At 40.5% G+C, this 25347-nt stretch overlaps 2 protein-coding genes across 4 annotated transcripts in view; both read left to right on the forward strand.

Moving 5' to 3' along the window:
• Nucleotides 1-13: 13 nt before the first annotated feature.
• slc43a2b (solute carrier family 43 member 2b) lies at nucleotides 14-10563 on the forward strand. Of its 3 annotated transcripts, none has more exons than XM_032532824.1 (15): nucleotides 14-153; nucleotides 1149-1478; nucleotides 3664-3958; nucleotides 4143-4198; nucleotides 4311-4387; nucleotides 6516-6608; nucleotides 6791-6924; nucleotides 7489-7685; nucleotides 7788-7931; nucleotides 8105-8122; nucleotides 8748-8880; nucleotides 9075-9207; nucleotides 9672-9745; nucleotides 9893-10016; nucleotides 10118-10563. In XM_032532824.1, exons 2-15 carry the CDS (start codon nucleotides 1319-1321, stop codon nucleotides 10277-10279), a joined length of 1800 nt encoding a protein of 599 aa, XP_032388715.1. In that variant the 5' UTR covers nucleotides 14-153; nucleotides 1149-1318; the 3' UTR covers nucleotides 10280-10563. The 3 variants fall into 3 exon arrangements, with proteins under 3 accessions (XP_032388715.1, XP_032388718.1, XP_032388716.1); XM_032532825.1 differs by having other exon boundaries at nucleotides 149-166; XM_032532827.1 differs by lacking the exon at nucleotides 8105-8122.
• A 4035-nt stretch (nucleotides 10564-14598) lies between these two features.
• The window catches only part of pitpnab (phosphatidylinositol transfer protein, alpha b), a 13406-nt gene continuing 2657 nt past the window's right edge, over nucleotides 14599-25347 (forward strand). Inside the window, exons 1-9 of the mRNA XM_032532877.1 lie at nucleotides 14599-14843; nucleotides 18038-18068; nucleotides 21897-22042; nucleotides 22433-22524; nucleotides 23356-23363; nucleotides 23722-23796; nucleotides 24294-24377; nucleotides 24491-24568; nucleotides 25168-25278. Of these exons, the coding sequence (XP_032388768.1) occupies nucleotides 14827-14843; nucleotides 18038-18068; nucleotides 21897-22042; nucleotides 22433-22524; nucleotides 23356-23363; nucleotides 23722-23796; nucleotides 24294-24377; nucleotides 24491-24568; nucleotides 25168-25278 (642 nt within the window). The 5' untranslated portion in view covers nucleotides 14599-14826. The remainder of the gene's footprint in view (nucleotides 14844-18037; nucleotides 18069-21896; nucleotides 22043-22432; nucleotides 22525-23355; nucleotides 23364-23721; nucleotides 23797-24293; nucleotides 24378-24490; nucleotides 24569-25167; nucleotides 25279-25347) is intronic.

Here is a 25347-nt window from a genome sequence, read left to right on the forward strand (position 1 = left end):
TTGAGTGCTTAGCCGAGGTGCAGACATCAGACAGGCAATGGTCAATAGGGGACGCCATGTGAAGACCGCCTGCCTGAGTAGCATATATAAACGTGGCTTTTCACAGCTGCTCATTTGCTTGAAGCCGGATGGTGCTGCTCACAGCCGGGACAGGTAAGGAAGGAAGGTAAGGAAGTTTGTAATTTGCCTGGACATGTTACATCTGGAATTTACCTTTTAACAGTTTGCATTGTAGAAAAATGTAACTCAAATACTTTACAACAACAGATGTAAAGAAACAAGCCAACCCTGATTATATGGTCTCTTTCTTATCTGTTTTTGATGAGATCTACAGTCAACTCTGCTTGTTTCTTACTGGTAGAGCAGATTGTGTGGATGTATAGCTACTATGTAGTATGTATTGTATTTTGTACATTGCAGTGTGTGTGTGTGTGTGTGTGTGTGTTTGTGTGTGTGTGTGTGTGTGTGTGTGTGTGTGTGTGTGTGTGTGAGACGAGGGAAAAAGGGGGGGGCTGTCGGACCTGATTTGTTTATTGTTTGCCTGGCAGCTCCTTTATGTTTGGATGCTCCACAGTAATTGCAGATGAAAGTTGCGGTTGGACAGGCCTGAGAGAACTTTTTTGGGGGGTTGCGTAAAGAGAGAGGGGCCATGGGGTGTGGGAGCAGTGAGACAGACCCATTTTTCTGTCCAGTTTGGACCAGTTTTTCCACCAAACAGGAAAATCTCTGTGATTCCACGATGGAATGGATGCCTTTTAATATTGTTATCATTATTAGAGCCTATAATGTGATGTAAGGTATTTGCCCGTACAGCAGAGTGATGCAAGGATCTTTGTACTAGCAGGAGAGTTAATAATTTGCTGTCCATTGTTACTAATAGTTAGTTCTTAAGAGCAACTGCCATTACCTCCTCTGTGTCAAATGAAAAGAGTCTTTCAATTCATTAAAAAGATATGAAGCAAACAGTGCATGTGGTCAGATATCACAGCTCCATTTTTTCTTTATGCCCTACAAAACAACTTGGAGTTTAGAGTTAAGTGTTTTTATCTTGTGATCTTAAAAAAAACGTACCCTTCCTGTCCTAGGTAACTACAGCGATAGGCTAACTACAAAACCTCCCCCTTCCTCTTGTGGCTCTCTCTTCACAGATAAAGTGATCAGTGATCCTTCAACCTGAGCGTCAGTCAGGGAGGCTCCCTGGGCTTTTTTTTCCCTCTTCATTGGTCTCACTTTCTCTCTCTCTCTCTCTAACCTCTAGCCTACAGTTCTCTCCTCTGGTTCTTTGCCCCTCTCTGCCTGTAATTTCTCTCCCTCAACCATGCCTCCGACCCTGGCCACAGCGTTTGCTAGGCGCTGGTGGATGGCAGTGACTTCCATCATTGAAAATCTGCTGTTTTCCGCCGTGCTTTTGGGATGGGGATCACTCCTCATCATGCTCAAGTCAGAAGGCTTCTACTCTTACCTTTGCAACGAGGAGGGTGAGTCAATTTCTGTCACTGTCTCATTACTTAGCTGTCATTTGTTTCATTATACTTCCCACAACTTTTATGAGGTTATAGAGCAGAACTCTAACTGAAACATAGTAGAATGATCTTAATGGAAAGGTTGCACTGACACTGGACCGTGGACACTAGAGGTCTTGCGAAGGAGGGTGCAAGGTTTTAATCCAGACATGTAACTTAACACCGCTTCCTTTTTTGCCTCTTCCTTTCTTTCTATTCTTCTCCTTTCTGGGAAGAATAAGTGTTTTCTCTGAGGGAAGCAACGACTGTTTTTAAGGGACTCAGGAGATTTAACGTGATCCGTTAAATTAAAGTGAGTGCATGGTTGCAGGCTGACAAAGTGGTCCAAAGTTAAAGAGTGAAATACTCCAATGTCTCATTAACTCCAGTATCTCATTGCCTTTTTAGAGAGATGTAGCTCTCATCAACTCCATCTAAATTAGAAGACATAGCAGAAGATTGATTGAGAGGGATCTGATTAACCAATTACGGACTGGATCAGATGTCTTTTTCCCTTACCCCTTCATCTTCTTTTTTTTCTCCTCACCCCTCACCCTGAGCAAAGTCAGGCAGGTGCTTTGTGTTTTTAAGTATAAAGGTGGACTTGATGCACACGATGGGCCCTGTCTGGTTATTATAGAAGAGAGTAAGCACAAGGCAATGTGAGAAAGGAATCAGGCCTCATTTATCCTTTGGACCTTATGGGACACTGTGTCTTCCCCCATGTACTGGCTGTGGGGAGCCCTGCTAATCCCACAGACACTAAACTATTTGTTGGATTCTGTTTTTCTCTCTCGTTAGTAACCACAATATCTTCCAGAGAGTTTACACAATTGAGTTATCTGACCTGGGATTAATAGAGGGATGTTTTTTTCAATTCCTAACAATCTTCGTTTGCAAGCGATGCAATTTTGTCTTCGTTTATCTTAAGGCTTAATCACTAGTAGCCTAAATTTCAGCCATAAGCCTTTAATTACTCAAAGTTAATTCCAGTGACTTTTATGGGATAGTAAAAATGTTTGTGTGTCAGCACGGACGCAGACTCGCTACTGAGGTAACAATTGAGCACCCACGACTGTAGGTGGCTTCCTGGAGCGCTGCCAAAGCTGTCTTACCTTGTTCTGAAAGTATAAGAGGGAGAGGACAGTACAACCAGCTCTGTTCTTTTGAGGCATGTGACATGTGATAGAGGAACAGATTTTATGACTAGTAATATGGAAGTTGAAAGTCCACTGATAAAGGACAGGGAGGGAGAAGCCGACTGATAGAAAAGTGATGAACGGTCAAATCAGACCACTGGTGGGGTTGACAGTAAAAAAAGATGACGATGCACCGTAGATTAGGCTTTTGTGCACATGCAGCAGTGATTTTTGAGGAATGGTTAAAGCTTGTTTTTATGTGGTTAAGTCAGTGGTCACGAGTCATCATGAAGAGGAAACTAAGGCCTTCACAAGCTGTTAATTTTGCTGCTCAATCAAATCTTCTTGGAGCTCATGCAACGTAGCTTTCCTGAAGTACACTTTGGCACTTTGCTATAAAGAACGTCATGGTGTCACAAAGGGATGCCATGCACATACTTGCCTCACTTGACTACAAAGATGACAAGTGGCTGATACCATAGAGGTGTAAGGGTGTGTAATCCAGAAAACATCAACACACATGAATAATAAATACCATAACTGCTGCTTCCCTTCTTCCCTCACATGGACTTCTCAAGAGTTTTGTACCTTATCACGTTATCTATGTGAAGGTACTGATAAAAAGTGAAGTTAATTGCCAGTTCCCTCTTATCACTTTTTAACCCTGGCATTCCAACTCACTAATAAAGTCTGAATAGCATCTCAGTCGAGGCAAGTAGGTACATATTTTATAAAACTGTGCATGTTTTGCTTCTGCCCCAATATCACGTTATACATAGGTTTCTAGTTATAATTCTGCCAGGTTCTACATTCAACCATCTACAGGACAGCACAGCTGAACTCAACCTTACACAGGCATATGATTATTCACACCTCTCAATCTTTATGGACAATGTGTTTGTGTTTCAGTAAGACTAAATAAGACTTGCCTTAATGCCATGTCTTGGCCTCTTTCACAGTCTGTCAGACTCCAAAAAGTATCTAACATCCCATCTTCTACCTACTTTCATTATGTTCTTCAGGCAACAGTTCCAGCTACAATCTGTCCCAACTCCTGGCAACGCCAAAACCTGATGACTATGCAGACTACTATGAAAATGAGGGTGGCATGGTTGGTCTAGGAGACGGAGTGGAGATGAGGCCCCTGATTCCTATGGATGGGTCCCTGAGGATGAACGGCTGGCTGATTTGTAAAGAACAGGATGAGATGCTGAATCTGGCATTCACAGTGGGCTCCTTCCTGCTCTCGGCCATCACCCTGCCACTGGGGATCATCATGGATAAATATGGGCCTCGCAAGCTACGACTGCTGGGAAGGTAAGCAAAGGAGAGCAGAAATCATCCAGACTAATTATGTGATGTTATTTATTTTCAATTCTGTGAACAAAATTCTATTCACATTCAATTGTTTTGGAAATATGTACATGGAAAATCCTTTAAGAACCCAAACAAAAATGGCAGATAGGCTGCAATTTAAATTGTCATCATCATTTATTTTCAGCACGTGTTTTGGATTGTCCTGTCTACTCATTGCCTATGGAGCCTACAATCCAAATGGTAAGCCCGAAGAGTGCTTTTGTTTCCTTTTTTGCATTGTATTTGAAACAATAATCAGTGGCGGTTGTTGCAGTTGTTGTCAGTCTTGAGCTAACCTCTGTGTCATTTGCAGAACTCTCTGTCCTTATCTTCATTGCACTGACTTTCAATGGCTTTGGGGGCATGTGCATGACCTTCACATCTCTCACAGTAAGTGTGTGCATGGTTATGTATATGCTTTGTAATCCTTCTGCTGCAGAGGTTTTGCACCTGCCGCATAATGTTTGTCTCTGTGTATATTTTCTGTCTTTACAGGTCTTTGTCTTGCTTTTTCTGCTCTGTTATAATAGTTTGCTGGCTTCTCGCCTGCTTACTCGCTCCCTCCCTTCTTTTTTGGCATCCTGGTTGATGCTGTTTATTTGGCTTCTTACACTGCACTCTGTGTTCCTAGCAGAAGGACGGTGGGAGTTTATTAAGGTGGGGGAGAAAGAGAGGGAGTGACTTGATGGCTCATTATCACTTTCCACTGTATCCATAATTGAGCTTTAGCGAGAACATCATAGCAACTGTTTTAGCTTGTGAGCTGCTCATTTCCCTGTCTTTCTTGTTTAAACACATGCACTCACTGTAATGTACACGCACAGAAAGACACTCATCACATAAATTAATATTTGCAAACTAATGTACTCAAGCACAACTACTGTATGTAGGAAGACTGTCGCTGAGGCTGCAAAGTAGAGCCACAACTCTAATTTGTAAAAAAGGAAGAATAACAATCAGAAACATAATCATGAAAATATCAGACTCTCCCATTCTGGGTGGTTTGGTAATATCAGATTTCTTGCAGCCTCTTTTGGAGCCACAAAAGGCTTTATACAACTTTTGTTTTGCATATGCAGTAGTACTCTCCAAGATCTGTAAACAGACTTTCGATGTGTGAAACCAGTGACTTTGCCCTTTAAGATTGAGCCACAGATACACATGGACAGAGCAACAACTGAATACTTTCCGTATTCACAGGCTCAACCCCTCATCATTTCTTTGCATTCTTACTGCTGTTTTTGAATTTCCTGTTCCCTCGCCATGTCATCAGTTCAGGTTTACGGCGACTCAAACAGGAGTTCTAGGCTGTACCATGGTGATGTTGTTCACCAGAGAGGGGCTCTATCCCAGTAAATCTCCCAATAAATGCCCCTATTCTAAACCACCATAGGCCGTTACTTTGATGTACATCTCCTTTGTGGTATTTGTCACATCTACCTAAATTTCTCATTAGTTGCTCCCCCTGGCCTGAATGTAAGTGATATAGTAAAACCATAATTTATAGCTTTGTTTGCTCTTTGGTAATAGAGGCCCCTGAAGTTGCATAAAACCAAATTTTCCACTCACACTACCTTTCACTTCACCTCCTTCACATCCTGATATACTTGACTTGAAAGCCTCATTGTTACATTAATCATTAGACTCTACACTGCTCCTTGACTCATTGAACATAACTGCACCTCAGACCTACAGACAGTCATTCTCAGCTGAGGGGTCTAACATTCAGCGGCCACCACTGGCTCCTTGCCAAATGCAATTGTCAGGTCACCTTTCCCATTCAGGTTTGCCAAGTAGCTGCAAATTTATCTCTAATGTTTAAAAATTCTGTTAGAACCGTTTCTAAGTACTCCTGGTGATATTGCTGGGAGATACTGGGTGCTTCGATATGCATACTTTCTCAATTAAGTACAAAGACAAACACATGCCTTTTTCTCAGCCCCAGTCTTATGTAATTGGATGTGCTTGTTGTTGGTCAGTCTCTTGAAAACAGAGTAGCTTGTGAATGCCTTTGTATTTGGACGTTTTGCAACCCACTGTCTCCTGTTTTCCCTCTCAGCTCTCTTTTCTCTGTCCTTAAATGAGAGTAAAGCATGTAAAAGGCCGGAGAATATGTCTCCTCACTTTAGTCGCCCCGTCTCTTTGTGCTGTGTGTTGGACAGCCACGTGTCTGTTATGTGATGCTGTTTTATATTGCTTTTATCAGTGTTCAACACACTTTTTTGTGTCTTATTTTTTCTCATGTCTGCCAGCAAATTGGTTCCCATTGTCCACTCTGACCCTCTGTCAGTAGGCACCATCCTCATGGTGTCCCCAATCTGTCTTAGAGCAGCTACACTGTAACCTTTGTAGTTACTCATGTACACAATACAATATATACATACTGTATATACAATATATCATTACATATGTAAACATGATATTTTAATTTGCTTGCAAGTTTGTGCAGTAGCTTTATACTAGATTTCAGTAAGGACATATAATGTCTCTTTTCTTCTCTCTTTCTCTTTCCTTCTAGCTCCCTAACATGTTTGGCGACCTCCGTTCCACCTTCATCGCCCTGATGATTGGCTCCTATGCCTCCTCTGCTGTCACCTTCCCTGGTGTCAAGGTAACAAACATTGAATCCCCCTACCACACACCTGCGTCGACACTAATGTAAACTGTTTTCTTTCACCTTTACCCCTTATGAATCTTCATTTTTTTTCCAAGAACCACATTTAGCTTCTACCAGCGCATTCTGATTTCAGGTGTTTCCTCTGTTTTTTTGCATTCATGTTCGGATGTGCACAGGTGATCTATGACCTTGACGTGTCTTTCATCACTATCCTGGTGGTGTGGGCTGCCTGTGCTGGACTGGTCTTCTTAAACTGCTTCTTCAACTGGCCACTGGAGCCGTTCCCAGGACCAGATGACATGGACTACAGGTGAATACACAAACACACACAGACACACATTATGTAACACAGATACAATTCAAAGTAAAAGTCCCACATGTACAAATATATGCTCACATATACTGCATGTAGGTGCAGTATGGTGTTATTCCAAATGGCACAGTGCACTGCATTACACTACACAGTGATATCTGTTTTAGAAACAAAACTGGACAAATAAAGTAATAGGAGTCTCTAATATGTTTCAAAGTGTATGGAGTACTCAACACCAATGTCACTGTTTGATAAATAATCTTTAAAAAAATGTGCGGTGTAAAAATGTGCCAGGTTAAAGTCTATCTGCTGATGATCACACACGCTTTAATTAATGCCTTGCTTGTTCAGCAAAAAACTTTTCCATTAGACTGATTCAAGACATATAGGATATGCATGTTCCCTGTGGGTCACTATTTTCTGTTTATAGTTTAACACTTTTCTATTTCACCATAACCCCTTCCCTTCACTCACTTAACTTCTCCTCTGTCCTCACCCGCTGTCCTCTCCTCCCATTCTTTTTTCTCCCTGTCATCCCTGTCTTCTCCTCTACTTTCTCAGTATAAAGATCAAGTTCAGCTGGCTGGGATTTGACCATAAAATCACAGGAAAGCAGTTCTACCAACAAGTGACCACAGTAGGCCGTCGTCTCAGTGTGAGCAACAACCTCAAACAGATGGAACTGGCCACTAATGACGGAAACAAGTTCTGCCTCTCCACAATGGACCTGGAAATGGAGTGCAAGCCAAGTGACGAGTGTAAGAGTGCAGAATTCAGCCAACTCCTTGGCCCCCCATTGTTATGCTTCTCACTCTAATGCGTGTTGTTTACCTCTGTTTTGTCCCGTTTTTCCCCCGCAGCCCAGTCATTCTTCAAAACCATCATCAGCCCGATCTTCATGCTCAGTCTGTTGACCATGTCTATCACTCAGCTCCGTCTCTTGTTCTACATGGGAGCCATGAACAGCGTCCTGGAGTCGCTCAGTGATGGAGACCTCAACAAAGGTCTGTGGCTCTGCATTTTTTCTAGTATCTTTCTGTCTCTCTGTGTGTAGACAAACATGAGCACTTGTTGATTTAGTTTTGTTTACTATGCGTCAAGTTGTTTCTGTGTGTTATGTAACTGTGATTCATGACTTAAAAGCCGCTGAACTTACGTATTTATATTTAAATTTCAGTGGAGAGAATGGAAGTTGGTAAGAGCTTATAGTTGTATCAGTAGATTACTATAGCCTTAGGCTGTTAACTCTCAAGATGACTACAAATAGAATTTAACCTCTAGTCTTGTGTGGGTTTACCATCGCAATAATGTACTAAATCCACTTCCACTACTCTCTGACTTTTGTCATAGCTAGTGCTATTATTTCATTTGACCTCGCCTGTTGTCCATATCAATAACCCAGTCCTTCAGCTGTCATTCAGCTTTAATCTGAAACCACCAGGTACCATTTTCTTGTACTCATTAACTAACTCTGCACTTCAGCACCAGCATTGAGCTTATGTCATATGATATGAGCAGTTTCACATGACTCAGCACTCATTTATCATTAGTCCCCTGACCATAAATCCCCTCGTAATGGCACCAAATTGACTTTTGAACAGTTGCTTTCTCCGTATTCACTGTTGTTTCGATATGGCTCTACCGCCTAGGACTAATAATTAACTGTACAGTCAGAGTCATTAACCAGGTAGAAACCCTTCATCTGTGTTATTTTTATCCTTCAACCTCCTCTTTCTTATTTTTTTCAATGTCTGATAATCATTGGCATCTCTCTTTTTTTTTTACAACCTTTTTTTTATTCATTTCACTGCCTCACTCAGTGAGTCTTTACTCCTCCATCTTCGGAATGCTGCAGCTGCTTTGCCTGATGACAACTCCTGTGATTGGTCAGATCATGGACTGGAAGCTGAAGGACTGTGATGACGGAGATGAGAAAAAAGAGCCCTGCAGCAAGTGAGTCAACGTGTTCCCTTTTGGACTGCCTTAACTCCTTCCCATTCTTAGGTTCAGACATTACTGCAATGTTTGTTTGCCAGTTTGATGAATCGAATAGAACCAAGAAATTAACTTATATTGTGAAATAGAGTTGCAATATCAGTGCCTGTGTAATCTGATCTCTCTTTCTTCTTTTTGATTTTGACTGCTAGGGTTGAGACAAAGAAAAAGCGCAGAGACAAAAAGACCCAGAAGGTGACCAATGCCTTGCGAGCATTCGTCCTCACAAACCTCCTTTTAGTGGGTTTCGGGATCACCTGTCTAGTACCCAATCTCCCTGTGCAGGTGGGTGGTCCACTTCCGTTGTCAAAAATAAACACAGGCCTTTAAAGGGCTTCAGGGAGACAACAGACTTGCTAGCATATCATGTTATAACCTTATTTAAATATGTGTAGTGTTTTAATCAGTTTAATCTTATCTTTTACAAAGAATGCTACATACTGTTAATGTAACGGAAAACGGGGAAAAAGCTAGCCTGGCTCGGTTTGCCTACCAGTCAGTTGACAGCTATCTTAGCTTAACGTAGACTGGGAAAGGATTAAAAACATATACAAATATAAATGTTAGTGAGCCTCACATTGTCTGGTAGGTGGATTTCCCTTTGAACAGAGCCAGATTAGCTGTTTCCCCTTGGTTTTAGTCTTTATGCTAAGCTAAGGCTTTGCTGCTTTAGGATACTCATAAACCAACTGACTGAATGACCAAAATGATTTCGGATATTGATTTCTTTTACTTTCATCTTTCCTCAGATTGTGTCATTTGTCTTGCACACTGTGGTGAGAGGATTCATTCACTCTGCTGTTGGCGGCCTATATGCTGCTGTGTAAGTTGCAGTGTGTCTCTCTAACGTCTCTCACACACACACACACACACTCACATCATCATTCTCACCATCATCATAACCATTGTCTTCTGTATGTGGATTCAACTTCAAACTGAGAAACTAAATCTACTGCTTCTGTCTCTGCAGGTATCCCTCCTCCCAGTTTGGCAGTCTAACAGGCATGCAGTCTCTGGTCAGTGCTGTGTTTGCTCTGCTGCAGCAACCCCTGTTTCTGGCTATGATGGGACCCCTACAGGGAGACCCGTTCTGGGTATGAAAGCACACACACACACACACACACAAACATACACACACTGAAAACTTTCACAAATTAAACCTTAAGTCCTGGCTAATTCTGGTGTTGTCCCCCAGGTTAATATTGGACTCTTAGTACTCAGTATGCTGGGCTTCTTGTTGCCGCTCTACCTGATCTGCTACAGACGGATGCTCTACAGACAGCAAAAGCAGAGGGAGGACAACGCTAAAATCTACTTCAAAATCAATTGCTCTGACATTCCTGAGGCTTATGTCTAAAGAAACATAAATGAAGAGAAATGGATAGAAGAGGATGAAGAAAGTGTTTTTACTGAGAAACAGTCCAATCCAGTAATACGTGTGTAAGGCATAGGCATAGGCATTTTGCATAGGCATGCAAAATGACAACTGAAATCTTAACTATTTAGAATATCACATTTAAACTGTGAAATTGGTACACACACAAACTCCAAAATCCCACCCAGATAAACTGCTGATGCTGCCGTTGTCACAGAAGCAAGTCAGTTTGACAGTCGCTGAGGCGAGAAGTGAAACGTGGAGGGGAAAAGAAAAAAACGAGAGGATAGACTGTGAAAGGAAAGAGGCACGAGCCCTCTGCATTCCCCCAAATCCTCTGACTTCTCTTTGTATTCCCTCCTTTATGGGCTGCACATTGCAAAGTGCAGCTTCATTCCACATAAGACTGCTTTAAAAGTCCCCATATGAGAAGAAAAATAAACAGAAGAGTATGTTTAGTTCATGAATATCCCCCTGGGAAAAGGGCAAGACTGCTAAACATCACTTTCACAAAAAAAACTCACCATTATTAGTGAGTGATTCCAATTTTATCAGACTTTTTTGTTTAGTATATTGACTTCACATCATCCTGATTGCAAATGGCATGACATGGTGCTATATATCTATTTATCAGCTGGATTTTTTTGATAGATGGTGCAAGGTAAGTGTGGACTAAATAAGCGACAGGGAGGAGAGAAGAGCCTTATTGTTGATGTTTCTCGGGCGAGTAGAAAAGAGACTCATTATGATTAATTATGGGACTTGATTTTTTTCTCTTATGTTATGAAACTACTGTAGCTTAGAGGATACTGAAGTATTGGATAATGTCAGTATTTTAATTGGCTATATTCTGTAAGAGGGACATCAAACAGGTATGTTTTGCTAAAAGCAAATTGTTTATGTATGTTTAGAGTATTTTTTTTATTTCCTGCTTTCTTTAGTTTTCTTTTTATATGTTAAGTTTACCAACGATGCCTTTTCAATATACCTTTATGTAAAAGAGAAGATTTGTTCATTGGGCAGCATGTTCTATTGAGCTTTTTACAAATACTGTATCAGTGAAAATTGTCCCCTTTGCATTACATGGTATATTTTTTTTATACATCATGTTCTCCATTAAAGAGATATTTTGCTGATTTCAATGGTGGGCACTATATTTGAATGAACGATGTTTGGCTTCCCTTGGGGAGCAGCAGAGGTCTGCAGAGATCTGCCGGATGACACAACACATGTCGTGGAGGTCTGCTGCTCCGCTTTTCTGTGCACTGTTCCTACGGAGGGAAGCCAAACAGCGTTGATTTAAGCAAATTGCCCACACAAAGATGACAGAGCTGGTTTTAAAGTGGCAAACTATCCCTTTCAAGTGTATTCATAAAATCATGATGATTCAGATGCCTTAAAGTTGGTATTAAAAGTCTGTCTGCCTACTTTTTAGCACTTTATACCCTGTTAACCCCTTTTGAATTTCACACAGATCAGCTTATTTCAGCACTCCTCCTGGAGCCTTTCTAGAGAAATAGTCCCAATTTCATGTTAAGCTCCTCCTACCCTCATTTGTGTATTTATTTCATTTTACACTCGCTTTTCCATAATGCTTTTCATCATGTATTTAAATTGTGCTGTGCTGACTGACTCATGTCTGATTGTATACTTTGTTATTCGCAAAGAACTCTTCTTCTACCGTTGAAGATAATGTAGAGATGACTGTTGTCCAGGTGTTCCTATGGAAGAATTTGTGTGGGTTAATAAAGATGAGTTGATCTCTTGCTCATGTTTTTTCATTGCTGACCAGGCTACATTACAGTATATGTCTCTGTATCTGTGTAACTCTCACTTGGTCACAAAAACTGTGGCGATTTATTGCTCACATTCTGTGTGGTGACATAACAAAGAAAGGTCTTCACCCAGTTCTCTAGTACATGGTTTGCTTGCTTTTTTCATCGGCAGGAAAATTGTTATGGATGTATGACTTTTTCTATTTTTTTCTTTTTAAAAGTCTAAGTGCATAAATTCCGAAAACCAAAAACCAAATTAATTTGTTAATAAACAAAATAGTTTCCAGTTGATGGAGTTTGTAGGGTGTAGTGCAACCAACCAGCAGAGGTCAGTATTGGCAGCATGTCTTTGAGGGCCATTACAGTGAAGGATGGTACACTTTTGTCTGCTGATCGAATTGAAGTATGTTGTGTGAACAAAACCATAGTCAAGTTTTACTGAATTTTTTATTCACAAACACCAACATTTAAAACACACTGACAGAACATAACAGAACAGAAACTCATTTCCCAAACATTTAGTAAACCAAACCTGCAAAAATATATAGCCACTGAGACTGATTTCTGCTTTCAACACACACAGTTCTGTATACAAATTTTAATATAGAGCATATTTCATATTTATCCAGAAAGTATGCACATGCAAAATTCTAATTAGCTTTAACAACAGTGTTTAAGAACAGTGTGTCTCCTGACATCATGTCCCTCATGAAGCTTTTTTAGAAGTGAAAGTACAGTCATCTTACTGAAATTATGAACAGTTTTTCCACCAGATGTTCTTGGCACACTCACTACATGTACGTTTTTTTCCACGTCTGTCAGCACTCCGCTCTGCCATCTTATACTACACACCGAGAGATGGCTATCACTTGACACCCCAGCCCCTCTTGTCACCTGAGAATACATGTGAGAACGTCACCCACATCAGGGACAGTGGCTCCTGGAGCTCTGCTGAGGCAACTGTTTGTTGGCTGGCTGACCCCTGTGGTTTGTTCAGGAATACAGTTCAAAGAGGCAACATGAGACCACTGCCTCTCAGTATAAATAAAGCAAGTAGGGGGCCATTCACAGCACATTCTGTTGAAATATTTTAATTCCAAATTATGAGCTAAAAGTGCGTTTTCTTTGGTTGAGCTAAATCCCATTGTACCAATCAATATAGGGGAAAACTAAAACATGTACAGCCACATTAGATAGATAGATAGATAGATAGATAGATAGATAGATAGATAGATAGATAGATAGATAGATAGATAGATAGATAGATAGACAGATAGATAGATAGATAGATAGATAGATAGGTGGACCCTTCATTTAATTGTACTACTGTACATCTAGAGGTTGAAGGGGTTCTGAGAGAAGATAGAGCAGGACTGATAAGCGGATGTTGGCAACGGATACAGATGTGCTATAAATACAGCAGCAGTGCGCCGTTACATAATTTTAGACTCTCACACACGCTCTCACATCCGATCTCCTGTGCGTGGGGCTGGATTAGGGACCTGTGATGCCTTGTCATCGCATCACGCGCCAACACAATCTTATAGACCAGTGGGTGGTGGAGCAAAGCGTTGTCAGGGGACCACCAGGGAGAGAATAACAGGTCAGCCTGCAATTCCTGTGTGGATGTAAGAGGATGACTGCACAAGTGCCTTCACGATTTCATCTGCTAACGCTTGTTATCGTTATGATCTCATCTGACATTAGTTGTAGTGTACAAATCACGTCAGTCATCAGTGGCAGATCCAGGCTAGTGGACATGGCTGGGTTGGAGATTTCTGCAGTCAGATAATCACATTAGATGCAGGGATATTGTTAAAAGGGCTTAGAGAGCTGACGCACTGTGCGTCTGTGCCAGCAGCGATGGTCCCCTCCATGCCCATACACTCCGACGTTAATAATCACCTTCTACGTCACCGTGACTGCGATGACGCAGAGGGAGAAAAACGGTTCAGAGAAGCTCCGAGTTAGTAGGCTTTTTGTATTTATCTGTGGTTGTTGGTCCGATGCTTTGTCGGCTTTATAGGCTATATTCTTTCATTATTGGGATTACTGATTAACTTTCTTAGAATTTATCTAAATATTTATAGGCATGTGTAGCGTCTTTTGTAACCTAATATTTTGTGGTCTGGTGCTGTTTTGGCCATTCCCGTAAAATATGTTTTCGTTTTCTGGTTAAATAAAAGACATATAGCCCAGAATAAGCTATAAAGCTACACCCAAATACTAAATTGAAAATTTTAGCCTGTTGTCTACAGTTTGAATTTCGCTTAAACTATTTTAAGTAAATCTTTCTCCCAAAGCTGGTGTTTTTCGTAAAAGAGGGACAGGATGAGCTGAATAAAACCGTTTTATAAACACAATGATGCATTGCTTCAATGTCAATCATATGCCTACTGTTTATTTAGCCTATACAATTGGATGGCTCAATTAATCGTTCCCACTCATTAGGCTATGCCTAAGCTGTACAGACCAATCACAACAACCCAAAACCACCCACTGGTGACCCATCCTTTTCTGTGTGTACTGTAGTCTGCTCTGAGTGCTCTGCGCGCAACAGCAACGCCGCGCCGCGGCCCCGACCAGGAAGTGAATTTGAAGAAAATAAGCGACTGTGGAGGTAGAATGACATAGAGGGGGAGAGGTGGGAAAGAAGCAAGCGGAGAAAGAAGTGACTAAAGGAGGGAGGGATCGACCCTGTTTCTGGACCTGGATTAACCTGCTCCCCTCCTGGATATACTGCACCGCCAAAAAATGCTCATAAAGGAATTGTAAGTAGCTGTGTGTGCATATGTGAGAGCGGAGAATGTGCGCGCGTTTATCCATCTTGTTTCTGAGCTCTGACATTGTTGCCTGTCGCCCGAGAGTGGAATTTCAATAGTGCGGCCAGGGTGATCTCAACATACCCTATCTGCTCGACCCCGTATCCGTCATCAGTGTGCATGCATAAGAAACTCCATCACCTTAAAGCATTCAACGAATTAACCGAATAAACCGGCGGCTGTAGTCGCATCAACAGCCGGCGCAGGCATTGCTGTGCCCTTCACATTTTGCATCACGAGCCCTTCACATTTGGTATCACGAGTCCTTCACATTTTGCATCAAGTGAAATCGGGAGGCTGAGAGAATGTCCTTTGCTCTGGTGCTAAAATGACGGATGGAGTGGCGGTGCTGAGGGAGAAATGGCTATAAGCCATCCCTTTAAGCCGATGTGGCCATGTTATTGATGCGCGGTGAAGGTGAAACGACTGATGGAGCATTTCGGCATTTACCTCTGGAGGAAATGGAAATGGCGAGGTGCAGAGGGACCCAGGTCGACAAGGGGTGGAAGTGGGCAGGTAAAGGGGAGGTAGTTGTAAAGCTTTGGCAAAATGGCAAATGGCGAGGTTTTGACGCACCAGTCAGACATTTCTGAGAATTTGACAGCTGGGCCGAAGGGACGAAGTGGGATTGTTCGGGTCAAGGTTTGGTGATTTTTAACACATTACGTTTGCACAATGCTTCCGTAGGCCTCAGTGTTCTGTAAGGATAACTGACTGAGGCCTACTCAGAATCAGCTGGTGTTAAGGGTATGGCCGATAGATTGCAGATGAATTGGGATGATACTGGCCTTCAAATTAAAAAAAGATCAGATGATTGTCTACTTTAGAAAGTATGGTGGCTCCTTCATTTTCATGCTTTTAACTGGTGTCAGCCTGTACATCAGACTCATTTTGCATTAACGAGTGAGTGGCCCACCTGTAAAAAAAGAAAAAAAAGAAGAAAAAAAATCGTCAGTCTGGTGTTCTCCACGTTTTTAGTGTTACATTTTAGTTTATTATTTTCAGATTATTTTGCAACCTCTGTTCTCTAATCTCTCTATTAATATTTAAATTATATGCATGTTATGTTATATGGCAAGGTCAATGCTACATTTTCAGCTATTGTCAGCTTCAGCCTAAAAGTAACCCTCCCTAATCCTGAAAAATCTTTATTATTTAGAGTCTGTCTTTTATGGGCGAACATTAATCAACAGCCATTGTCTTGATTTCTCCCCAAATGTATTTAATCAATGAATGGCCCTGCATTAAAAAAGCTCAGGATGAGAGTGATGGCATGGCTAAAGATCTGAAGTGATTAGGGAGAGTCTGGGTCTCAGCAGTCTGCCTGGAAATTAATTAAATCGGTCACGATTAAATGCTGAATGCACTTATACACTGTCAACACAAGGGCACACAAAGAGGCTTGGGAGGCTATACACACACCAAGATGCCATCACGGGGGTCAAGGGCTCGTGAATTGATCCATGTACTGCTGTAGAACAGACAGGTTTGTTTTTTTGACTCTGTACCGCTCACCTGAACCACTGACCTAAATCACTCCAGGTCCACTTTTTCTGCAATACCATGAGCTTTAGCAGATGTGTAGCGATACAGGAGTCACTGTACAATATATGATGTGATTAAGAGAATAGGAAAGAAGCAGGGAAAGAGTAGAGACAGTAAAACCGAAAAAAGGGATAAGATGAGAAGGTTGTAAGGACGAGCAATGCAGTAGAGAAGATGAGATGTTTGTTTTCTGATGCAACAGAGAGACACCTGATCTTCCTGTCAAGACCTTCAGACCAAGGAGAATTGTACTAAGGTGACTTTAGTCCTTGTTTAGCCTAAAACATGTATTAAGTATTTAAACGTAGCTCTTTTTAACATGACTTATATTAAGCCACGTAAAAGACATATATTGCGGAGATTTGTCCTTACATCCATAAGTTCAATCCTATTATTGTCATTTGACATTCTAGACCTTCTGCCTTCCTTGCAGCATCTGGCCTCCCATCCAATAGCAGGCTGGGACTCAGACCCAGATTACATCCAGTTGCGAGTGGGATGCAGGATTATCTGAATTTCGGCATACATCACCCAGTTACAAAACAATCAACAAAGCTTCATACTGTACATGGGCATTTTGTGGTACAAAATGCACATGACAGAAAAAGGAGGTAGTGCAGTGTGTTTAAGCTGCTGATTTCTTCGACAAAAATGAAATTTTCTTCACATGGTAAAGGTGTATGTGTGAGCAGATCTGTAAAGTTTACAGGGGCTTTATCACCAAAGAATAAAACCAAAGAATTTCTAAAGTTCCCATAAACTTGCAGTTCTCTCTCACAATCATTAACCTAACCATAGATATAGATTTGTTAAATTATATACAGTATATACAATATTCATAGTCTATCTGTGTTTTCTCCTCATATTTAACCTCTGATGGAAACGCTCAGCCTCAGCTCAGGATTCACAGCTCTTTTTATTTTATTTTATTATCCTATTGTTAATAAATGATGCATGCAATAAAGAATAGAAGAGCCTTGTCATTTATTTGGCAAAAACATTGAGGGAAGTCTACTTGTTGCTCTGTGAGAGGTAAAAGTCTTCTAATAAGCAGTAACTTTTGAAGTGCTTCTTATTGTTGAAGGAATTCAGGACCATAACTCTTTAATTGTAATGTTCTTAATGCTCATATACTTCCTCATTACAAATCCACATTTGACAGCCCAATCCATAATTAATGTCATATTATAATGCCAAAATGAATTCAGTAGCACAATTTATGAGGAGTTTTTTGCCCACACAGAAAAGTACATTGAAACTAAAGGAACTCTTCATACAGTATCATTGAAAAAGAGATTAGTAATCTCAATGGGATTTTCCTGGTTAAATAAAGGTTAAATAAAAAATAAAAAAATAAAAGGAATTCAAATTGTTTAGGTGTAATGGGATTGAAGTATTCAGTATCTCAACTCAGAACAATAATCACATCACAGGATTGTTCACAGAGAAAACAGACATTGTGAGTTTCAGCTGGTTAAAACAAGTTTCAATCTTAAGGCAAAAGAAGCTTTCTTTATGTCATGTTTACTCCACTGTATTTGGTTAGAATGGAATTACTGATGTTTGAGTAACTTCCCTTCTTTTTCCTTTTGTTCCAGTCGAGTGATTCTTCCTATCTCTGTGGAAGAGGTAAGTTTCATCTGTGTGTGTGTGTGTGTGTGTGTGTGGCTCAGCTTTTCTTAAATGATTATCTGGTTCACTGTATTCACAAATGTGAAGCACACAAGTGCCTGCCATCATTAACACGTAAGACCTTTTTTGGTTCCAAGAGTGAAATATCACACATTCACTGTATGCATTGCACTGATGCAGCCGGGATCACTTTGTGAGAAAAGCTCTTCATCATATTAAAGAGGGTTCCAATCAGATAGAGCTTTGACCCAACACAGTCAGCACAGTCTTTCACTGTCCTCTTCTTTTTTGTCTCTGTATCCCTCTGTCCCCTGCTCTCCTCATTTCCATTGCAGTTTGCTCTTTTATTCAGCCCTGCATCACAAATGAGTCACCTGAAACTACTTCCATGACTTCCTCTGCACCCAACCCTTGCTGTCACTCTCATATTTATGCATTTTTTGCACTGACATGAGAGTACTCTTCTGGTAGTGACATTTGACTTGTGCTGTTTATTAATGATGAATACATATTGACTACTGTACTACTGCTCATAAACACAATTAACAGCTTGAGCAGAGAAAAAAAGTGTGAAAAGCAGCAGTAAGTGCTCAGAGACATGGTAACAGGTTTGCAACCAAGACCACAACTGAACCTAAGTCAATATGCACTTCAAGAAGCCAAATCTGAGAAATATCTTGTGGCTGCTCAGATCTGTGCTTACACTGATATATTTTAATTTTCATTTTGACTCAAAACCGCAAGGCAGTGGATAGAGCACTAAATCCCCCTGATTTCTTCCCCTTGCATTTCCTCTGGCTCATGGAGGCTTTTTTCTATCTACACATGTTGCTTCTCATTAAGTGTGCGTGCTTGCAGCCTTTATCTTAATCAGATCTCTACATAATAATGCAGGTTTTCTCTAGAGCCTGAGGCCCCAAAATAGTTTTGGTGTTCAGCATGCTATGTCACAATTAGACACTGAAAACCTTGTAAAAGAGAAGTATTTAACTAAAATATGAGCCACAAAGCCAGAATACAGTTGAGTAACGCCCCCTGTCTCTTGAGTGTGCCACCTCTGCCCTTGAAACACATCCCTCCAGAGATCCCTTCTTTCTGTTTCCCTCTCTACATCCCAACTCTCTAAAGCAGCAGTCTTCAGTTATTTACCAAACCACAAATGGGGTGTAGACTACGGATTCATCTCTATTAACAAAGGTCTTTGGGGAGCACATGTTGAATTAGGCTGTTCAATGGAGAACTTACTAAATTTAATTTCCTGTCTGTTAACTTCCTCCCAGGATTTTAACTTAGCGTTATCAATATTTAGTGTTTATGAAAGAAGGAAGTTATGAATATGAACTTACCCCACAAGGCATGGTTGAATTATATTTGTCCTACACTGGTACCCAGAAGGCTTTGCTGTTCCTGCGTCCTATTTATTTAGTTGGCAGTTGCAATGCTGACATGAGGGAACAGTCTCTCTGTTGCTCTCCAGTGTCTCGTAATTCAATCCAAAGACGATCATGGTCACAATTTTTATTTCTTTGATTCATCTAAGTGTTCAAATGATGTGAATTTCATCTCAACCAGATTGGCACAGGTAATCTGGGTCGCTGTCTTTACGTCTTATCACTGCTGTTGCTGTGAATGAGTAACCTCTTAAATAGACTTGCGTGCTCAAATATAGTCTGGCTACACCACTTATCTATTCTGGGATGGGGGGAAAATGCTCTGATTTGTTTGTATGCCTTTAAACCGATCACAACTGTCCTGCGCGGCAACGTGCCCTTGCAAAATAGATAGCCAAAGGGGAGGGACATCCGGCGCATTGACCACACATGAAAGACAAGATAAGTTACATATAGATATTAACTTTTACTCCCATAAATGTGACAAAGTATCAAAAACTGAAAATAAAATATAGTTTCCTCTTCAAAAAATTAGCTTGGAGGTACTCTACAGCGGACACCATAGTTAGGGCAGCAATTTCAGCAATAACAGTTAATATCATGAAGAAACAGTTCACTTGGAATTCAATAAAATGTCCCTTTGTTGTGGCCTTTAAACTTTCTGTGTTGGTATACATAGAGGTTTCACTGGGTTACACCAGCAATGGACATACATTGAGCTGGACTACTCTTTAAATGCACACAAAAGGTCAAAAGGCCATGGTTCTATGCAGCAGTCTCTGAATAGTGACTTTTCTTTGCCATCAGAACATCCTAAAATAGCTAAAACAATTGATACAATGGGGACCATCTGTCACTGTTGCTCTGAACACAGTGAGTAGTTAAAATGAAATAAATATATGTGGGTATTGATCAAAGTGTAGCCATCCAGTCCCTTTGCAAATTTTCACCTCAATTCACTGTCGCTGTTAATTTCAAAGTTATGCTATAATTATATATAAGTTATCTAGAATTACTATAACCAAGTCTAGTCAGTTCTCTGTTACTGGTCTTTCAAATGTCATGGAAATCTGCTCCTAGAGCTTTCAAATTCGCTCCAGATAGTCAAATTATTTGATAAAAGAGAAAACCTAATGTTCCTTATGGAGGAGGGTTAGAGTAATATATTACAGCTACGATGAAGTTTGATTAAAAAAAACATGTCAGCAATCCAAAATTTCCATGTAAGGTTTTGTATTAGAGACACCGAGAACTTTAATCTGGAATGGTGAATTCAGTCCTTCAGACAATCCACTGCAGAAGATGAAGATAAACCAGTTTCATCACAGAAGGCAGCTTCAACCGTCCACGAATCATTACATTCACAAGACTGTTTTGAAAATGGTTTTCGTCATAGGTTATTGGTGCCTTTACGACATTTGTGCTTTTACTTTGCTTCTCAAAAGCAACAGAACAGATAATTAGGTACATTTTTCTATTTTTATTTTACATTTTACCTTTTCTTATTTATCCACATTTATATGTGTTCACCTTTTTACAGTAACTGTGTTGTGATTTAGGGTTACTGTTTTAATATTTCAGGAGGGGGCAGGAAAGGATTCGATCATCATTTGACTCCATAGTGAGACGTTCTGTCAAACTTAGTTGGGATTTGTGTACTATAACTGTTGTTGACAGGCTCATCACACTGCTTTTAATTTTTCAACGTGACTAATGAGATTTTTACTAATACAAATTATTCACTGTTAAATCCACTCTGGTTCCTAGAGCCAAGGTTTTCTCTGGGGACGTTGTTGCTTTGTGACATATGTGTTGAAAAAAAGTAACCTATAATTTTCTCATGGTTGGATTTAACATTGAATATAATTGAATAATTACTGTAATCTCTTTCCTGTGAAAATGGAATTTTCTGACTACATCCACTTCTTCTTTGTGATGTTGTACTTGTGTCTGCGCTCTGGTCCAGCTTTGTGCAAAGGTTATATGGTGGATTAGAGGTGATTAAGAAATGAAAGGAGTCCATTGTCCGGTGTTTAAAGCCTCAGATGCACACCAGAAGATGGGGAACGAGAGGAAAATAGGGATGAAAGAATGAGAAAGTAGGGTTAGGGTCAGTTTATCAAAGAGGAAACTGGCAGGTTGCTACAACAAAAAGTCGGACGGGTCAAGAAGACAAACAAGACTGTATGGGAGAGATTAAAGACAAGGAAAGGAGAAGGTAGAGATCAGGAAAAAGGATCAGAAGAAGTAATCCACTACTGAAGATTGAAAAAGATGAGCTGATGAAATACACATGAAAAAAAGATATCTGCATGTGTCTAAAAGTGCACTCATCTACAGAAACATATACTGTATGTTGAGGGGAAAAGCTCCTTGTTTCTTCCTTTAAACACACTTTCCTCTTCAGTCTAACCTCTTATTTCTCTGTTTTCAGTACCAGGTCGGCCAGCTGTACTCTGTGGCTGAAGCCAGTAAGAATGAGACGGGTGGAGGAGAAGGAGTGGAGGTGCTAAAAAATGAGCCCTACGAGAAAGAAGGAGAGAAGGGACAGTACACACACAAAATCTACCATTTGCAGAGGTAAGCGATTGTCCGACAATTTTTAAAGTTCTCTCAGAAAGCCTACTTTATTCATCTCATCCTCGAGACCACATCTCTTGTCTCCTTTCCATTCTTACTCTGCTTTAGTCTGTTATCCCATCTCCTTCCTGGCTCACTCTAAAGCTGAAAACTTTAAGAAATAGTTCATAATTTTAGGTTAAATATGTTAAATTGCTCACATACCATGAATAAGATAAAAAGGTTCATAATATGGGATCGTAGCCAGCTCCATATAAACTACGCCATGCTGTTGGCTCTGTTAGCCTGTACTTAGTGGTGCTTTTAGTGTGAAACTTAATCTTTCTTGGTTGAAATATAGTTACCGGTAAATAAGTTACAAATAAATTTGTTCTCTCTTCACTCCTGCAGTAAAGTGCCATCATTTGTCAGAATGTTGGCTCCAGCTTCAGCTCTCAACATCCATGAGAAAGCTTGGAATGCGTACCCATACTGTCGCACAGGTATCATCCACACACACACACACACACACACACACCGAAGCGAGAGATTCAGCCCATAATAAAATAAAAATAAAAGATGTCACAGTCACAGGAACGTTTTGGTTATGTTTGAAATCTAAACAGGCACTCCATCGATCTATGTAAAGGGCCAATACAGGTCCCAGGAAGAAGTCCCATCTTCTAAACTACCTTTTACACTAATCTATTGAGCATGCATTCATTGGATGTAATCTCTACCATTGCTTCTACCCAATCTGTCAAATCTGGAACATTTTCCAATGCCTCAAAATAATTCTGGAGGCTGCAACCACACCCACCATAGTACCGGGAACTGAAAACTCCAATTTTGATATAGTTGGTGTTTTTAATCTGTCCTGCAATAGACATAAACGTGAATGCATTGTAATGTGTAAATACAATTGACTCAAATGACTTAGAGGTCACATAGACGCTGATCTGTCAGAGGGATTGTCTGTCTCTCTGTGTCCCTGTGTCTCTGTCACCCTGAAGGAGTAGTTGAATTATTAACTGCATGTCCAGTGAGAAACGCCATGCAATCGCTCAAGCCTTTCAGGCTGAGATTACAACACACACACACACACTAGCAGCTGCCAGACAGCCATCTTTCATACAAATACACGGGACACAGTAAAAGGCACAACCTGAACCCAAACACACAATACAGATGTATCACGTGTGTAGGTTCATATTTACATATATCAATACATACTTACCTCTGTACATTGTTCAGTACTGTAAATGTTCAACTGCATTCTTTTTCTTTCTTTCTCTCTGTTTGCCCCCTGCACTTTCTTTCATCTGGCTCTCCAGTTATCACTGTAAGTACTTTTTCTTTTCTTTTACGCTTACAGATTTCCCAAAAGTAAACGAGGATGCCCATAGAGGGGGTAAATTACCTGAAAGTTGGAAAAGAAATGTGATCTATTTTAGTGACACAAAAGCAGGCATAGTCAGACACAATTACTGTGTGTGTGTGTGTGTGTGTGTGTGTGTGTGTGTGTGTGTGTGTGTGTGTGTGTGTGTGTGTGTGTGTGTGTGTGTGTGTGTGTGTGTGTGTGTGTGTGTGTGTGTGTGTGTGTGTGTGTGTGTGAGAGATAGAGAGAGACTGACCTGTGTAATCTGTAGATTTATTTACTGTTTCCTCGTCACTCAGGATTATTTCTCTTTTCTCTGCAGAACGAGTATATGAAAGATAACTTCCTGATCAAGATTGAGACATGGCACAAACCTGACACGGGACACCTCGAAAATGTAATTAATAAAGATTGTAATGACCTGAGGAGGTGTTTGAAAAGCATGAGCGTTTTTGTCTTTTGTCACGTGGCAAAGTAGTGCTCATTTTATACCACTAATGCTCGATTAATACTGTATCTCACACCTTGTGTAGGTGTTTTGTTTATTATCTATTCCCTCCACTGCTAGCTGTTTAGTGATACCCTTTCTGACTGCTACTTGTCCTCTATTTAAAAAATGCTCAATGAATTCAAGCCCCTAGTTATAGGCTCCCGTAATTACTTGTCTCCTTTATATAAATGAGTATGATCACGAAATAAACGGAGCAAGCAAACCTACAAAAAAGGACTCCAATAATTTCCAGAGAAATGTATCATCCGTGTATATATGTACTTGTAGCTTATGGGCTTTAGAACACATTTTAACCATGAGCGTTGTGTTCTCGTCTGTGTTGTATGTGGGCTGCCTGAAGAGGTTGCGCCTGTATCCAGCTGTGCTCTGTGCTTCTGTTTCAGGTACACGGTCTGGATGCAGAAACCTGGAAGAAGGTGGATGTAGTTTATATTGATATTGCGGACAGAAGCCAAGTGGAGCCAAAGGTTTAACAATTTGAATAAGATCCACATTGAGACGATTACAGCGACTAGATCTCTTACTTTTTTTTGTCACCTCGTCCATCTTGTTCATTCTGGTTTTTCTTACCTCTCTCCAGGACTACAAGCCGGAGGAGGACCCTTGCAGGTACAAGTCAGTGAAGACAGGACGAGGCCCTCTAGGACCAGACTGGAAGGTGCAGGGTCCTGTTGTTAATTTCAATGAGACACATTTGAAACCACTAAAATACATAACTCCAACCTCATCAATGTAAATTATTGAACTATTCATCACTTAAACTAATACCTGTTTCTCAGCAACTCTGATATTTAGTCTGTGCTGAAATACTTGGTCCATGACAAACATTTGATCATAATGTCACCTAGGTCATCGCTACTTTTGAACTCAATGAGAGTTTGTGGATATTCCAGTATTTTTTTCTATAATATTTTAAATTGACTATTTTAGGCCAACAAAAGAAATAAGTACATAAATAAATAAATGTTTCTGTGTTTTCCTGCCAGTGTAGTTGCTAGTAGTGTGGAGAAAGTTTTGAAGGGAAGTTTGTAGGGAAACTAAATTTGAGGACAACAGCATTGAACACTTATCTGGATCTCTAAAAGGAAAAGAAGCCAAATAGAATGTTAGTTGTTTTGTCAAACGTATTGGTTGGGGTTCAAGACCTTATTACTCGTTCTAAAATCTTGTGTGCGACCCTGAATGCAAAAGATATAAAGCTCAGCAATCTTTATTAACCATTTTAAAATCATTGTATGTGTGTTCATGCACTTGCAGAAAGAACTTCCTAAGAAGACAGACTGCCCACACATGTGTGCCTACAAACTGGTCACGGTCAAATTCAAGTGGTGGGGCCTGCAAAATAAAGTGGAGAGCTTTATTCAAAAGGTTTGTTTACAAGTCGGACTGGTGTTCATACAGTTAACATGATCCTGCAGAACAGTCCTGTGTGTGTGT

Source organism: Etheostoma spectabile, chromosome 13 (assembly GCF_008692095.1).
Source record: "Etheostoma spectabile isolate EspeVRDwgs_2016 chromosome 13, UIUC_Espe_1.0, whole genome shotgun sequence".
Classification (NCBI taxonomy): domain Eukaryota; kingdom Metazoa; phylum Chordata; class Actinopteri; order Perciformes; family Percidae; genus Etheostoma; species Etheostoma spectabile.

Excerpts from the sequence above, each read along its gene's own strand:
- slc43a2b (XM_032532824.1), top strand. The coding sequence starts at position 1,319 with ATGCCTCCGACCCTGGCCACAGCGTTTGCTAGGCGCTGGTGGATGGCA. Across the intron at positions 1,479-3,663 it reads TTACCTTTGCAACGAGGAGG|GCAACAGTTCCAGCTACAAT; the intron begins GTGAGTCAATTT and ends TATGTTCTTCAG. Across the intron at positions 9,746-9,892 it reads GGCGGCCTATATGCTGCTGT|GTATCCCTCCTCCCAGTTTG; the intron begins GTAAGTTGCAGT and ends CTGTCTCTGCAG.